Source organism: Festucalex cinctus, chromosome 10 (assembly GCF_051991245.1).
Source record: "Festucalex cinctus isolate MCC-2025b chromosome 10, RoL_Fcin_1.0, whole genome shotgun sequence".
NCBI classification, from domain to species: Eukaryota; Metazoa; Chordata; class Actinopteri; order Syngnathiformes; family Syngnathidae; genus Festucalex; species Festucalex cinctus.
Window position 1 is genome coordinate 7,050,816 of NC_135420.1, and position 17,934 is coordinate 7,068,749.

General features: G+C 38.1%; 1 protein-coding gene across 1 annotated transcript in view; it reads left to right on the forward strand.

Annotated features, from left to right (window-relative positions):
* The window catches only part of LOC144027739 (ephrin type-B receptor 1-like), a 153,790-nt gene extending 148,355 nt beyond the window's left edge, over nucleotides 1-5,435 (forward strand). The window contains exon 20 of the mRNA XM_077535534.1: nucleotides 520-5,435. Within this exon, the coding sequence (XP_077391660.1) occupies nucleotides 520-631 (112 nt within the window). The 3' untranslated portion in view covers nucleotides 632-5,435. The remainder of the gene's footprint in view (nucleotides 1-519) is intronic.
* The last annotated feature ends 12,499 nt before the right edge of the window (nucleotides 5,436-17,934 follow it).

Here is a 17,934-nt window from a genome sequence, read left to right on the forward strand (position 1 = left end):
ACCGCTCCTGCTGATACCTGCCGTTCCCGATCCACTGGTGGTTCGGACCAATCACAGAGCGACATTGTGTTTGGGGGCGGGATATGCAACTGTGACGAAACCAGGAAGCCAACGCCGGTGCTAACAAACAAACCTAACATGGACGAATGGATACGACAATTAATTCTGTACTCGCATAATTACTCACTGTTTCCTTGTTGAATGTTGAACAGCGAGGGGTGCTTTGAACATTTCTAGCTGGTAAGATGGTCGTGCTTTTCCCCACCTCGGCAAGAACGAACACGAAATTTTCACCCGTGGCCGCGATTGGTTAAGACAAACCTGTGGAATGTCGCATTGTCCAATCAGCTCAAATTATTGTACAGAATGTCCCGCCTTTTCCCGACGAAGTTACTGTGGAAAGGGACCAGATGGATATTTAATATCCAGGTTATTGCCAGGTTACTATGTCAATGTCTGCCTCAAATATTTCTCAGATTGACAATGTAACCTCACATATATTTTTTCCTGTTTTGTCAGAGACCTCCAGAGGATCGGCGTGTCTCTCGCCGGACATCAGAAGAAAATCCTTACAAGTGTTCAGTCAATGAGGCACCACATGGATGATCAGTCTCCTACTGAATCTGTATAATTGCGACATTCAAACTGGTTTGTTTTTTAATTCTTCAGGCAAAGGTGCTGTGCTTTACTTTTACACATGTGTACATCCCATTCCTTTCCTTAGACTCTGCTCTTCTATTTACCTTACAAGATCAATTTCCACTTGGAAGTGATTAAATGCACATTTGCAAGAGCCAATGCAAGGCCAGCAACTCTTTAAGTTGTAAAAAAAAAAAAAAAAAAGTATCTGCCCTTATCTGCTCTGATCTGAATAGACTGCAATCATAAAAGCGCACTTCCATCCATCCAGAAGGCAATCTTTACCAACCTGACAAAGTGATTGAAGAACCGTGTGACATGATGCTCCACTTTACCAACCAACGTGCTGGGAAGGGAAAATGTCTTGAAAGAATAACTGTGTGAACAAAAACTACCCAAAAAGCCCATGAAGTGGTTCTTTTGTAATAACATGAAAACGTCTACATCATGGTCTCAGTGATAACTGCCACTACATGAATACAGGAGAACCCGTGTTTAAGTGAGACTGTGATGATCTTATCTTCATATTGAAGAATCTGTACATATTATGATATGGGGTGTTTATTTCCTATCTTCTAATTTGTATTATGACTGTGATTGTGACAACTATACTTCACAATTAGCTTCTTACACTTTTCACTGATGAACTAATTTGATGCATTAGCAGGTTTTACATTTGTCTTGGTACTTTTGGTAATTTGATGAGTAGCTTCCATGCAGTGTGTTTACAATGCCTGGCTTACTTAGATCATTCATTCCTGTGTATGAGTGTTGTTAAAAACAGCACAACTTTCTGAAGCCTATGAAAAAGAGAAACATCAAATTAAATACAAGATCATACAAAAAAAATGACAAGAAACAAGAACGCAACAGCATGGGCTCTATTATTGTAGACAGGTGCATGTGTGCTTGGCGTGAAAATGGGCGCATCTCAAATTTTCACACCAGGGAAAGTCGAGTCTGCGGCCATGTTGCGCCTCTCTGGGCGTTCCGGCAGACACAGCTGCCACGCCCGTAGCGCATCTGGCAATTTTGTAACAGGAAGTAGACTGCGCTAGGGCTAAGATTGGGAAAATCTTAATTTTAGTGCTTGGGCAAGTCTATACAGTGGTACCTCTCCTTACGAACGTCCCTTCATATGAAATTTTCAAGTTACGAAACTCCTCAATAGTAAAATATTACCTCTTGTAATGAAAGAAGTTTCAGGATATGAAAGGTGAAAATACAGTTTGGGCTGCTCTCACAGCTCCCAGAGTTTTCTGAATGCAACATACTTACAGCTGCTCTGCCATTGGCTATTACTGACATCTTCCTGGCATCCTCTTGGCTAAGAGGGACCTCTACCGTAAGTGACCATAGATACAGAATAGAATGTGTCTATGTAGCGTCCTTGTCATTCGCCCCTCGGGCCATGAGGTGTTCAGATAGTTTTACGTAAATGTATTAACAAACGGCCAACAAATTTGTGCAAAAATTCAAACAATTGGTGATTGATGAAGGCTACATTGCACAGTAAGTTTGTAATTGTGATGAGACGGGCCTTTTTTGGAAAAAGATGCCTCGCCGTCGTACCAGAAGTTTCCATCAAGTTTCGGAATTTATTGAAAAGAATCACCGAGAAAAAGTGTTCACCAGTCGGGTGATCGCTCACTATGATGATGTTTGCCTTGGACATTTCCGGATTGTTAAAAAAACAAGGGCTCCAGGTGGAGGGCTGGAACCGTCACATGCCTTCGGTGCCGGATGGAGTGGGCTCACTTATCCGCCTGGGAGATCATGTGCGGCTTAAATGATGTAAGAGTGAGTGAGAGAGTGAGTGATAAAGTGAGTGAGTGATAAAATATAAATAAATAAAATAAGATTGTTCAAAAAACAAACATCTTTGGATCAGGTCTTTACAAATCACCAGGCAAAAACACCTGAGAACATGAACCAAAAAGATGGCAAAAAACAAAGAGGACAGCAGTTAAAAAGGTAAATGAGCATCATTTTTATTCTTTGTTTTTTACATTATGCACAACTCTCATTTATTGTGCAATAGTCTAATCGGAACATGTATTTGTTACATGTTTTGATGCATTCTTATGCTTTATAAAACATTTAGGTCTGAATTTTGGGAGGCTTGGAGCAGATTAGGGCATTTACGTGGAAAATGCGTCTCTACTTACAAAATTGTCTACTTAAGAACTTTCTTCCAGAACCAATTAATTTCGTAAGTAGAGGTACCACTGTAGTCTAGCATGTTTGTGAATTTGGTAGATGTGCGATGCCTCCCTTGGATTATTCGGTACATCTTCAAGCCCGGCACACTGAGCTCGGACCACTATGATTTGAATGCAAATGAGGAATGCCACTACAATTGGCCGTGAAAATGTTTTGTTCCATCCCACAAAGGCTCACAACGCCCAATTCTACCTGCGCAAAGTCTATGAAAATTCCCAAACGAAATAAAAAAAATTCCATCCATGTGTACATTTAGACTGCACTTTGTGCTAGATTTGCACTGGAAATGAAAATAGAGCTCCATGTGTCCAATTCGCAAGAGAGAATGACTCAAACAAGATTTTCCTGTTGTGCACAAACTGCAGTAGGAAGTCAAAATAAAAAATAATCATGATTTAGCTGCAAAACCGACACATGACATGAGGTCAATCATACATTTCACATCTGAGCACATCAGTTAAGTCAAATGCACAAATCAAATTTCTTCCATACTTGATGGCATCCGAAGGATGCTGATCATTTTTGCACCATCTTTTTCATCAATCTGATTTTCAACTCAATAGTCACACGACGGGTTGATTGGTCAGTTCTGACAGTGATGACTAAAATAAGAAATCATATGAGTTGAACTGCCTGAGATGTTACCAAGAAAATTCTGTGCTTTCAACTTCCAAGAGGTCGGGAAAGATCCCCCACCAATGTACCAAACCAGAAGCATACAGACATGATTGGCTGAATTTTGTTGCGTAAGAATGTAGGAGCACCAACCTCAATCCTTTCAAATTACAGCAACAGCTGCAACTTGATTTTCTTCCAATTTATCTGACAGTAGCATTAAGTCGTTATTTTGAAGAGGTTTTGTTTACATGGCTGAAATGTGTATTTTGCCAAGCACAGATGTTCCTCACAGATTTTAGTGATTTCTTTATGACCTTGATATTTTTGCAAATATTAGAATCACTCCATTTTCCACTCTTAAATGAAATGTGATGCCACTGGTTTCAGCATATCAGCATGTGTTGCCTGGCAACCGTAGAATATTCAAAAGTTAGTCTATAATTCATTGATATAAGCTGAGAGAGTGTCAGTGGTGCGTCACCTCTGGGGAAGCACTTTCTGCATTGCTTCAAAGGTTTACTAACAAACTGAGATAAGGTGCTAATAAGCTTGCAAAAATACAAATCCTGTAGTTCAGTGTGACTGACACATTAAAATATTAGCTTTCAAAACTCACGGCACCATGTAAGTGGAAATAACTTCAAGATTCTTGCTGCAACAGGAGTAACAGAATGTCTCAGGAAAATGGAGGGTGAATTGTGTTCACGTGCAAACATGATATTCAATTGGTAGTGCTTGCACTATCTAGAAATGTCCGTCAGTGTTACAACAAAATTGAATGTAAATGAAAAAGTCAGACACCATCAATCTTTTGTCTAAACATGATGAATTAACATCATTTTCTAAGAACACTTTTAGTCATAATAACTTATTTTCTTTACAAATCCTGACATTTGCAGATGTGGCTGATGTATAACAGCATGTTTGACCAATCAACATAGAAACGCAAAACCTACCTCTTAACATAAAACATATGATGATGCTATGCTGCAATGAATTGGAAAGTATGGAATGCAGGAAAAGAGGGTAAAGTGGAAGGAATCTTCCAGTTCTTCCAACAGCAGTGTAATACTGTAAATTAAATTAATAATAATAATAATAATAATAATAATAATAATAATACGTTCACAGGATGGATATTTTTTTTTCCTCCTTGGTGACGTTTGTATTGTCACATGTTGCCAGGCAGAGTTCATTGAGTACACAGAGTTCCTAACACACCGAATTAGATGCATCAGTAAAATGTTGAATGTGTCAGAACTCTTAAGTGTGCAGTGTGAACAAAAAACGGTGCCAAAATAATTCCACTGAAGTCATTCAATCAGGTAGTCAATCCACTAGGTCAGAGAGGGCTCCAGCACATCCCCTGGAGTGCATGAATGACCTCTGACCTCCTGAGATGCTCCAGGGTCTTCTTAATAATCTGTGATGCTATAGCCACAGACCTGTAATCATTCATCTCATTCTCAGCTGCTCGTTTTTATGGTAATATCCACTAATAGGCAGTCTTCATTATTGGACTGTTTTATTTTAGTGTTAAAAAAATAAAAAATAAATAAATACCAGTATGATGAAACATGTTCTCTGGATGTGTTTTGCCTTCTCAATTATTTATTCCCACTTGGTATGTGTTATTTCTTGTTAACTGTCAAACTATTGAAGATGCACTGACTCTGTTTGTTGGTTTCTCATTTAAAAGTCTTCATGTTTACCTGCAATATCGTTTGAAGTGTTACTGATCATTCAGTCCTGTAATTTATATGAACACTGTACTATGATGGGTATATGCGCCCGCCTGTATATTATTAGGGTGTGTGGAGGTGTGTGTGGCTGTATTCTACTTTATGTGCTATTCAATGTACTGAAGATGTGTTTTGTGAGTGCAGGTTTGTAGATGTTAGCTTTTGGAAGCATACAGTTGTAATGCACTATTGATCAATAAACAAAACAGTCAATCAAGCTGTCATTTTTTTAAGAAACTGGGCCATGAGTTCTTTGTGTGCGTGTGTGTGGGGGTGGGTGGGGGGGTTGTGCGTGTGTGTGTGTGTGTGTGTGTGTGTGTGTGTGTGTGTGTGTGTGTGTGTGTGTGTGTGTGTGTGTGCCTTTGTTTTTGCTACAGTACATTGTGGGGCCCACAATGTGGGTCTTTTTCCAGGTTTAACTACCATTGTAGGGACCGACTTTTTCGAGTTTAGGTTTGAATTGGTAATGGTTGTTAGGTCAGTGCTTCTCAAATAGTGGGGCGGGCCCCCGCCCCATTGTGGCGCTAGGCTCCATCAAGGGGGGCGCGTTTGACCTCGAGGAACATGCTTTTTTATTTTTTTATTTTTATTTTTTTTTTTTACTGTCCTAGAATAAAGTGCAATTGCACCTCCACTACATTAGGGGGCAGTGGCGTTCTCATTATTGGCAGAGTGTGCGGTGGTGTAGGGGTTTTGTTTTCACTGAGTATGTGCGCTTTGGACACAGCAAAAAAATAAATAAATAATCAGCACAAATTATTTTATATTTTTGTTTTGCAGGTAATTTTTTTTTTTTAATATTGTGCTCCTGAGTTAATGTTGGTGATCAGTTTGACTGCATTATTATTTTTTAATTTTATGTAATTTTATTTTTCCGTATCATATGGTTTGACATGGTCAGTCAAAAAATGTTTATAGTTTAATTAAGGATTTAATTTTATTTTTGAATTTCAGATGCACTTTAAATCGTTTCTGTTACAATTAATAAAGCTATTCTTTGTTGTAAGTTGGTCCATATTAATACGGATGCAGTCAGCGCTAGCCATTTTGGTGCCCTAAGCATAAATGTTTTGTGGTAACCCCCACCCCCCCCCCCCAAAGCACGCCCCCCCCCCCCCCCCCAACACTCTGTCCGCACACCCCATCACCCCTCCCCTAGTAGAAATGAACAATATCTGAGTATTTGTCAGTTTTGCTTTATTAAACAAAATAACTTGTAAGTAGGGCTGGGTTTGAAATATCGATATATCTCTATCATATCGATACACCTTTTCATATCCCAATATCGATACATAAAACCATGTATCAATATATCGACCCCCCCATTTTTGTCAATTTATTTACACAGCCTGTGCTGTGGTTGTAATTTATTTAAATTATTATTCATTGTTTTTATAAGGCCATGTTAAATGAAACAGATTAATGTAACTGCAATGGATTCAATTCCTAATGTAAATATTCATATTCTTAATAATGCATTAAATTAGAGCAAGAAGTTTCTACTCTTTGCAGCATTGGTATTTTTGACTGTCTAAAATATGTGCTGCATGAATTCCTCAACTGAATCGAAAATCGTTGTGAATCATGAATTGAATCGGGCCCTTGTGAATCGAATTAAATCGATTCTGGAAATCTGAATCGATACCCAGCCCTACTTCTAAGTGTCAATATTGAAGTTTTAAAAATGTTCACAAAAATAAGTGATAAATAATAAGTCTTTATAAAACTAACAATGACACCAAATACTCAAATAAATAAAGCTAAATGAATTAAAATAAAACTCAATGCCACTACTATTAACAAATAAACATCTGGAAATAAACAAAGTGCAAGCAAGTTAGTAGAGGCCCTACAGAGGCACATGTCTCCATTTCTGGGCTGCAAAATCGGCTGTATGACAGCTTTTGTGCAATTTCCGCATTTATGAAATGCTCCTTGAACATATTGAAGCATTGATCCTGTATTCAGAAATACAAGACAATATTCAGGGATTCTACAATGAAATATGGTTTTGAACCAACCATGGTACAAACATTTTCTAAATTGATTAGGATTATGGTATTGTGCAGGCCTATATTTAAAACACAGGTACATGAAATTTTTAATAATCTACCTTTTTAGAGAAGGACTGATAGGGCACTATGTAAAAATTCTGGACATAATGTTAAAACTATGAATATGAAATGAGGAAATCTACTTAGCCTTAAGATGATTATTATTATTATTTTCAAATTACACTTTCACCAGTACATGCTGCTCTTGGCCGTTCCATATGAAACAATATTGTCTCGTCACATTCCATTTAACATACCGTATAATGAACGTGCTGGTCACAACCATTCCACTGCGGCGGTTTGGAGTGTTTTTGTTTTTGTTTTTTTCGCCAGCTGTGGTCATGTAAACGTAGATGCTACAAAATAAACAAATTGTCATACCTGCAAGTGACGCGCAAGCATCATCTCATTGTTTTTTCTTTTCCTCTTTTCTGCCCCCAATTCTTGATGCCTTTTTGATGACATGTCCAGATATCCAAGAATAAACTTCTGCCAAATTTGCGATTGAAGCATAACGTGCACCCCACCCCCCTCCCCCTTTCCCTAGTAGTTTGCTTCGTTGGAGCAAAAGTGCACCCCGCTACCCTCCCCCTTTCCCTAGTAGTTTGCTCTGTTGGAGCAAAAGTGCACCCCGCTACCCTCCCCCTTTCCCTAGTAGTTTGCTCCGTTGGAGCAAAAGTGCACCCCGCAGCCCTCCCCCTTTCCCTAATAGGAACAAACTACTAGGGGAGGGGGGGCACCAACGTAGACCACCTCTTCTTACTAGGGGGGGCATGACAGAAAATAATTGAGGAGCACTGGGTTAGGGTAAAGCATTATGTCAATGAGAAGTCCCCACCATGATACAAAGACAAACGTGTGTGTGTGTGTGTGTGTGTGTGTGTGTGTGTGTAGCATAATTGCATAGACCACGTGGTTTATCAAAAAATAAAGACCTCTGGAGAAAGAGGAATATTGTCCACCGCTTATTGCTATTAATGTGACTATTGGGTTTGCTCTATCAAGGGAAGAAACATTTATGTTAAATTAACTGCATAATAACCCAAAACTAATTATATTAAACATTTTGTGTACTTGGGCCAACTCAAGTGAAGTCAGCCCAAATAATTACACAATTGCATCCTACAGCAAACTCTTACAACGATTTCAGGAGAAAGGTGCACTGCATTCTTTACAATGTATGATGGAACATTTAAAAAAAAAATAATAAAAAATCATCACAGAATTGAGAAACCACAGACATACTATTACAGAGAAGTGACTAGCCATCCAAAATTGATGCAAAGTCAGGTTTCCTGTGGGGTTGCACTCAGAAAATAATAATAATAATTTAATTTAAAGCTGTTCAATTCAGGAAATTAAATTTTGAACAGTTACTGCCACATGTGGCCGAAGAATGAAACTGCAAACTCCCTCTTTCATGCAATACACAATGCACACATGATATATCTTTAGACAGAAGGAAATTCAAACACGAATCCAGTGTGAAAACTATGGGTCAGAGGCTTGCAGGAGTACCTATTGTGAACAGCTAAGGTGTTAATCTACTAATTAGAAGATATTTGAGTAATAAATGGTAAAAAAAAAAAGACGGATTGACAGCCCTTCTGTCAATGTTGATGGAATGGCCACCTCTGATCAACAGAAGTCTTTAAGTATAAAGTGACTTAAAAAAAAAAAAAAAAGTACGAAGACTCGACTAGGACTTATGTTGAGGCATTAAACAAACAAGAACAAGATGTGGCAAGGACAATGAACTGACAGGGACTGAAAGAAAGTGGGGAACTTATGCTGCATTCAAGGAAGGTGGGAAGTTGGACTTTTCCAACCTCGTACCAGGAAGTGTGCACAGGAACGACCTTTGTAACTCAGAGCTCCGAGATGCGAAGGACCCGGGCTTCAATCTGATGTTTTCGACAATGACGACCCCGAAGACAGAGAGACTATGATTGGCAAAACATAATTTACACAATTATAAACATTTATCTCTTTATGTATTATTAGATAATTGAAATAAGTAACTTCATGTGCACACCGTGATTTGGACTGACTGTGTTAACCAGAACAAGAAACAATTTGTCGAAATCAGCCATATTTGTTGTTTCCATTTATATCGAACGCTTTGAGGTCGGAACTGGGATCATTCTGAACATATTTGCGACTATGTTCGAACATATTTCAATACGTTCGAACATATTTGCAAGTATGTTCGAACATATTTGCGAGTATGTTCAAACATATTTGCGAGTATGTTCGAACATATTTCAATACGTTCAAACATATTTGCAAGTATGTTCGAACATATTTGCGAGTATGTTCAAACATATTTGCGAGTATGTTTGAACATATTTGCGAGTATGTTCGAACATATTTGCAAGTGTGTTCAAACATATTTGCGAGTATGTTCGAACATATTTCAATACGTTCAAACATATTTGCAAGTATGTTCGAACATATTTGCGAGTATGTTCAAACATATTTGCGAGTATGTTCGAACATATTTGCGAGTATGTTCGAACATATTTGCAAGTGTGTTCAAACATATTTGCGAGTATGTTCGAACATATTTGCGACTATGTTCGAACATATTTCAATACGTTCGAACATACTCGCGAGCCAAAACTGTTTACTCCACTTTGGCAGCTCTATGCTTCCGTATAGACGGAAGACTGTTTATGTTGAAAAACATCCACTCTGGCTAGACTTTGAGAAAGAAAATACTTTAATTTGCTCAAAATGTTTTCTGGTCAAATAGGGAACGGTTTGCCTTTTTTTTTTTTTTTTTAAACCTACACAAAAAGACATCATCAAAGGAATTGCCACAATGGAGCACAGTGGTAGAGCAGCCGTATCAACCTGTGGGACTCTTTTTCTTCAGATGGACCTGGGACCTTCGCCAAGCTGGAGGGAATTACTACCTGTCAATTTTGGCACAAAACTTCCAGGCTTCTTCCAGAAAGATGAAGAGGAGTTTCACCTTTCAGCATGACAGCACTTCAACAGTGTTCAAACGGCTGACTTTCTGCCATCAAGCTTGGCATCCATTGCTGTTTCGCGACATTATCATCTAAACACCAAACACCAGTTTAGAGTGCAAGGCTTCTCTGATTATTATGGCACGGCAGCTTTATTCATACAGCACATTACACAAGTAAAATTGAGATTAATGCATTCTGAAAAGTATGAAAAGGTGCAATAAAGCTCCATGATGAGTTCGTTGTCTATGCCACTGGACTGAATTATTCATTATTGCAGAGTTTACTTGGGTGACGGTTTTTGAGTCACTTTTTGGATGAATGACAAAGTTTACAAACTGTGAAGATGAATTCACAAATGATTGCCATAGCAGTGCTTCTGAGTGCTGCGTGCTCATAATGCAACAGAGCACTCAAAAAACAACAACAGAAACACTCCGAATCAACCTAGCAGGATGAATTGAGTCAAATTGAAAAGCTCCTAAATAAAAGAAAAGGATTACCTGAAAGCATGTGAATTGTGCAGCAATAAATTATCCGCAGCGCTGAATCCCATTAATTCACATGAAGCAGATAACATTAACAGCAGAGGAGCTATAGTAAATTGCTAACCGAGGCCATAAATATGTGTTAGTTGTGTAATTGTCACACCGCCGTTAACTTCATCCCAGGCAGAGGAGAAAATCTGATTAGAATGATGTGTGTGTGCTCTGAAATTGGGGAGAAAAAAATAAATTCAGGCCATGACTCCTGCATAAAAAGAAGAAGAAGAAGGAAAAAAAAACCTCTAGTCCTCGACTTACGATGCGCTCGACTTATGACATTACGACTTTACGATGGCCACATCTCGTGCGCCATTTTGTCCTTCTTCCCCCATTTTGTCCCCATAGTTTCGGCTTAGCTAGTGCTAGCGCTTGACTGTGTTTGTGCACTAAGAGTATATTTGGCTTTTTCTTCCACCTCTAAGCGGTAAAAGTAAGTACAGCGTCTTTTTTTTATCTTCCTGGCATCCCATTGGCTAAGAGGGACCTCAACCGTATGTGTCCATAGATACATAATAGATATGTGACACATATTTATTATGTATCTATGGACACATATTATGTGTCGATGTAGCGTCCTGTCATTCGATCCTCGGGCCATGAGGTGTTTAGATAGTTTTACATAAATGTATTCACTAGGGGTGTGCTCAAAAAATCGATACGGCAATATATCGTTGCGGGCCTCATTACAATACGTGTATCGACACAGAGGTGTCAGAATCGATATTGCTCATTAACTTTAAATAGGCAGTTAACAGTTTGCCTTTGCAGCTTGCATTGTACCTAAAAAATAAAAATCAGCAGCGTCTTTGAAGTTAATTGCCTTCAATTAATGCAAAAATAGCTCACCAGTGATTGGACACTGTGTCTTGCCAAGAAAAATGAAAGCAGAGGAAGAATATCAACATTTATTTACTCATAAACTTAACATGGCACGTGTCTTAATGTACCAAATTTTGTATATGTTGTTTAAAAACTAAATAGAATTTGTTACATGGAAAAAAACATGCTGTTTTTATTTCCCCAAATATTTCAAATAAACACATTTTAGAGCTGTAATTTGAATAGTTTGATATTTTTGCTCAAATTGGCCCATGCCTATTCAAAAAGTTTGCCGGTGTGTCTATGAAAGCTGCTCCTTGCTCTGCAGTGTGTGCACATTTAGACCAGGCATGCCGCTTGGTGGTAAACCAGAAGAGATGCTCACAAAAATATTTTTGTTAGTCAGCATAACAAACATATCCTTTAGGTATACATATGACTGTTATTATAAAATGCAAGAAAATTAATTTAATTATTATATTGGGATATGTATCGCCTCGAAGATCAAGTATTGGGATACATATGTATCGCGATACGTATCGTATTGTGACGCCTGTATTGTGATACGTATCGTATCGTGAGGTATGCGGCAATACCCAGCCCTTGTATTCACTAATGGCCGATGCATTTGTGCAAAAATTCAAACAATTGGTGATTGATAAAGGCTACGTTGCACAGTAAGTTTTTAATTGCGACGAGATGGGCCTTTTTCGGGAAAAGATGCCTCGCCGTACCTGAAATTTCCATCAAGTTTCGGAATTTATTGAAAAGCATCACCCAGAAAAAGTGTTCACCATTTGGGCGATCGTTCACTATGATGTTTGCCTTGGACAAAGATTGGTTTAAAAAATAAATAAATAAATAAATAAATAAATAAATAAATACAAGGCCTCCGGGTGGATGAGTGGAACCGTCACTTGCCTTCAGTGCCGGATGGATACATGTGAGTGAGTGCGTGAGTGATAATAATAATAATAATAATAATAATAATAATAATAATAATAATAATAATAATAATAATAATAATAATAATAAGTTTGTTAAAAAATCAAACATCCTTGGATCAGTTCTTTACAAAACACCAGACAAAAACCACTTCTGAGAGAGAACATGAACCAAAGAGGGCAAAAAACGAAGATGACAGCAGTTAAAAAGGTAAATGACCATCATTTTTATTTACTCTATTCTTTGTTTTTTACATTATGCACAACTCTCATTTATTGTGCAATAATCTAATTGTAACGTGTATTTGTTACATGTTTTGATGCATTTTTATGCTTTATAAAACATTTATGTCAGAATTTAGGGAGGCTTGGAACGGATTAGGGCATTTACATGGAAAATGCGTCACTACTTACAAAATTTTCTACTTAAGAACTTTCTTCCAGAACCAATTAATTTCGTAAGTAGAGGTACTACTGTATTTTTATGTAAATTTCAACTTTAACAGTGAAACACGACTTACCCGGAAATTCGGGTTACATCACCAGCGTAGGAACGGAATTCGTTTGTAACTCGAGGACTCCCTGTATCTGTATATCCCGCTCCTACACTGAAGTCAAAAGGAATGAGAGGAGCTGTGTTGACTCCCACAACAGCGCAAAGTGCCCCTTTCTACCTGGGCATGTCTACGAAAATACCAAAAAAAAGAAAACTCTTCCCATGCTCACAGTTAGTGTGCCTTGTGCTAGACTTGAGCTGGTCATGAAAATAGGGCCCCCAACCTTTCAAATGCATCATGTTTACAGGACTGCTTTTTAAGAACAAAAGGTCAGATGAGGTAAATTGTGCTCATATTTAATGGATGAATGCGTGTGTATGTCATTACAGGCTTTGCTCAAGGTCCACTGACTGAAGTGTAAACCAAAGCCTGGTCAGGCGTGTTCATGGGGAGCCATGACCTCATCACAGGCAGCGGTGAAAAACGATGGGGGACAAAAATCAATGCAGGAAGAGAAGGAATTAAACACTTGTATTTTGTCATAGACAGTGACTCTTCGCCAAACTATCACACACTTTTGTCCATCGACTGTTCCTCTAGCAACTCCCCAGATAAATAATTAACACCCTTGTTTCTGCCTGTGGTCTACTGGTGTAAAGCATTTTTCTTCTGGGGCATCATTACTGGTGAAGAGGTGGCTTGTCTCAGTCTCACTCTCTTTCCATGTCACTGCTTCACCTCTCTTGTCCAACACATAACTCTTTGCAGCGGCTGATCTATTATTGAGCAGCAGTCAGAAGCTGCTATCTCTATCTACTAGGAGGCTCAAATAAATACTGTATGGCAGTCCTGGAGAGACTTGCACATCTAAACAGAATCTTGAACTGCATATTAACAGTGAATGAAAACCGACTGGTTTGTCAAATTAAACACTGTCTGTTGGTCACTATTCCAGAATTGGATGAGAATTGGACCATTTATTTTATCATGATTTGTTATCTTTTACAGGGAAAAAAACCAACAAGTAAAAAGTATCATAAGAAATATATTGTCCCAGTTCCACCATCATTGGTACACTTTTTATGAGGTGCTTTATTTGTCATATTTTATACTGAGGCATCTGAGAAACTGGCTGAATAATTCTTTTTCATGTGAATAAAGTTACATTTTATTTGAATACTAATTTAACGTTGGTATTCCTATAATAATGCTAGTTTTTGTTCAAGAGTACGAGCTAGGAGTTTAAGCTGCTAAATGGTCAATAACAAACTTAGCTATATAAGAAGCAGTGCTGCCAAATTGGTGACTTTCTCACTAAATCTGTCGATTTTCCAAAGCCTCTTGGCAATGTTTTTTTTTTTTGGTCAAAAGCGCAGTGATAAATCTAGCAACTTTTTTGGGTGTTCTGGAAACTGCACATAAGTCTTTTGATTAAATTAATATTCTGGCATTTAACATTATAGGACAAGATTGATTTATATAATGTGGAGCTTGACGAAACATTTAAGTCATGAAGTAGTTTTGAGAAGTGATGGTCGATTTCAAAACCCAAATTTTTATTATTTCTTTTTTCTTAATAAAATAATGGAAGAAAGTTCATTTGTAGTTCTAAACATATAGGGGTGATTTTTTTTTTCCCCTCATTTTTTGCCTCCTGCGATTGGCTGGCAACCAGTTCAGGGCGTAACCCGCCTAATGCCCATAGCCAGATGGGATAGGCTCCAGCACCTCCCGCAACCCTTGTGAGGAGCAAGCGGTTCAGAAAATGGATGGATGGATGGACTTTTTGTCTTTCCCACAACATTATACTTATACCTCTCTCCTACAGTGTCAATTACAATTACATGCCTATTGCCAATCATGCAAATTCTTGATTACGTGATTTTACAACTGAACAGCTTTTAGGACAGCCAATAGCTACTTTCTTTACTGGGGATGACTGCAACACTGGTAAGAACAATTTTAAATGAACACGTACACAGTAAAATCGGAAGTGTAAATTTAACTCCCATAGTGTTAAATTTAACACTTTCCCCTGTGTTTATACAGTTCTCATCAGTTCCGACTTAACTATAAACTTCCAAAAGTGTAAAAATGTAACTCTTTGGTAGAGTTAAATTACAACACCCATAATGTTATTTAACACGTTTTACACTTTAAGGTGTTATACTTTCGCATATCAGTATTCCTTTTTTTCGATGTTGTCATTGTTATTTCTTAACACTTAAGTGTTATTTCCTTTATTTTATTTTTATTTATTTTATATTTTTTGTTAATTTCTCGTTAATTTCTGTTACTTTTAACCAAACGTGTTGTTTTCATTCTGTCTTTTGGTGTTAATTTCTCACAGTTCTAGTGTTACTTCTTGACAAGTTTTTATTTCCAACCCAAATGGAGACCGTGGGACTTGAATCTGCTACCTCGCGCAGGGTGGGAGGGCAACAATACTAACATGTTTATTGTCGCAAAATTCTTTCTTGTCGGCCTAGTTCCTGCACGACTCACGGTAAATACGAATTGCTGGTACGGCAAAATACCCGCTTCATTTTTAGTCTTACAGAAAAATAATGAACATAAATTACACTACTCGTGAAAATCTGAAAACTCTTTGTTTTGTGTTTCATGCTTTTTTTATGTTAACTCATGAACAAAATAATTCAAGAACTGTATAATTTCATCCTTATGTTATAAAACCAAATAATCTAGACCTAGTTTGTTCTTAGAATCCAGGGGGAAACGCAGCTGCCTTGTAGGAAAAAAGTGCCTGGATGTATATGGTAACTCAGCCTGGAGTCAATAAATTGACTCGCTGAAATAGCACCACCAGTCGAGCTTGTTCTGCACGGTGAGGGTGTTCAAACAACGCCCAAATCAACACCAAGTAACTCAAAATATTTAAGACTGGATTTTTAACTTTATTATTATTATTATTATTACTATTATTATTATTATTATTATTATTATTATTATTATTGTTGTTGTTGTTGTTGTTGTTGTTATTATTGTTATTATTATTATTATTAACTCGTCCTCTGGTCTAATAACCTTATTTATTGTATGATTGAATTTTTATTTTTTATTTTATTATTATTATTATTATTATTATTATTATTATTATTATTATTATTATTATTATTATTATTATTATTATTATTATTAATTCAATCTCTGGTGTAATAACCTTATTTATTGATTGATTGAATTTTATTTTTTTCATTTTATTATCTGTTATTGCTGCTGGAAATGTCAATTTCCCAAAGGGAGCCATCCCAAAGGGTACAATAAAGTCAAGTCTAAGTCTAATTTAACAGGACAGAATTTGCTGTATAATATAATATCGAGCTGCGATTGGCTGGCAACCGGTCCAGGGTGTCCCTACTGCCCAGAGCCAGCTGAGATAGGCGCCAGCACCCCCCGCGACCCTTGTGAGGAATAAGCGGTCAAGAAAATGGATGGATGGATATAATTTCGAGTTTAAAACTTGATACGGTATGTAAATTGGAAATTAAGAGGGCAGAACAAGAGAGAAGGGCTGTTGTTGAGGGGTGCTAAAGTGCTATTTGTTATTTCCAATAACATGCTTTTTAATACAGCTACATTTCATGTGTGTCATGATTAAGAAGTAGAATTTCATTAGTCTTCCTGTTTTATTTTGATAAATGTCTTGCTCCCTCCTTTTTTGACAACTTGCCCTTCCTGTTTCCTGATGACCTTCCCCGCCCTGATTATTTCCACCTGTTTCCACTTAGTATGTGTATATATAGTCTGTGACTCCCTTTGCCCTGTGCTAGTTCGTCTTGTCTGTTAGTGCCTGAGTTCTAAGCCTTGTTTCCAAGCCCCGCCCAAGTAAGCCCTTAGTTATTGTTGTAGTTTTTGTTTGATACTTTGTATACTCTTTGATTTCAGTTTTTCCTCTAACGAGTGATTTTTGTTGTTGTACTTTGATTGTTGTCAATTTTCCTCAGATGAGTGACCTTTTGTTGTACTTTGTCTGTTGCCCATTCTCCTCTGCTGAGTGAATTTTTGTTGTACTTTGTTCATTAAAACTTTTTGAGAACTTCTACCTTTTTTGAGCACGAGTTGTGCATTTGGGTTCACTCCTAGTTCCGCCGTGACAGAACGAACTAGCCTAAACATGAACCCAGCCGACTCTGATCACCTGAGTGCAGCCTTATCCCGGGTTTTCACCGGATGCGGTTGCGGTGCGGTTGCGGTGCGGTTGCGGTGCGGTCCGGCGACGCAAGCAATTAGATTCCATTCATTCGAATGGTGCAGTTTACACCGCTTGCGGGTGCGTTGCGTGTCGACTGCGGAAGGCCTGCGGCGTGCCGCAAGCCTTCCGCAAGGATAGACCTATTTTCTATTTTTGCCGGACGCCGCAGCGGTAGGCCTCCGGCAAATGGCAAGCTAGCACAAAACACATCGAGCGGGACAGGAAGACCGAGGCAGTTTCAAAATAAATTTCCGGTTACCTTTCAGAATAAAACACTCGCCAGCTCCTATTTCGCAAGTTTTTCAGCAAAACGTGACGTGGGCGTCGCCGGGCCATGTGCCCATTCACGGTTTAGACACCAGCGAACATATACGAGGAGAGGTTTATATTGGAGGTGGCAAACCACAAAATAATATATGACACGGAACATCCTTTTTATAAGGACTGTAATGTATTGTGAGTTTGATGTTCGCGATTGCTTGTTGTGCCCGTCTCGCTTGTCGTACTGAGCGGCAGCCGGACGCGGAAGACAGAAATAAAGAGTGGACCCGCACTGACCCGACTCTCGTTATTAATATACTTTACAAGGACAACCAAAAAAAGGATGCTGCATGGAATCTCATAGCAGAAGAAGAAGAAAAGGTTAAATCAAAAGAAGTCCACCT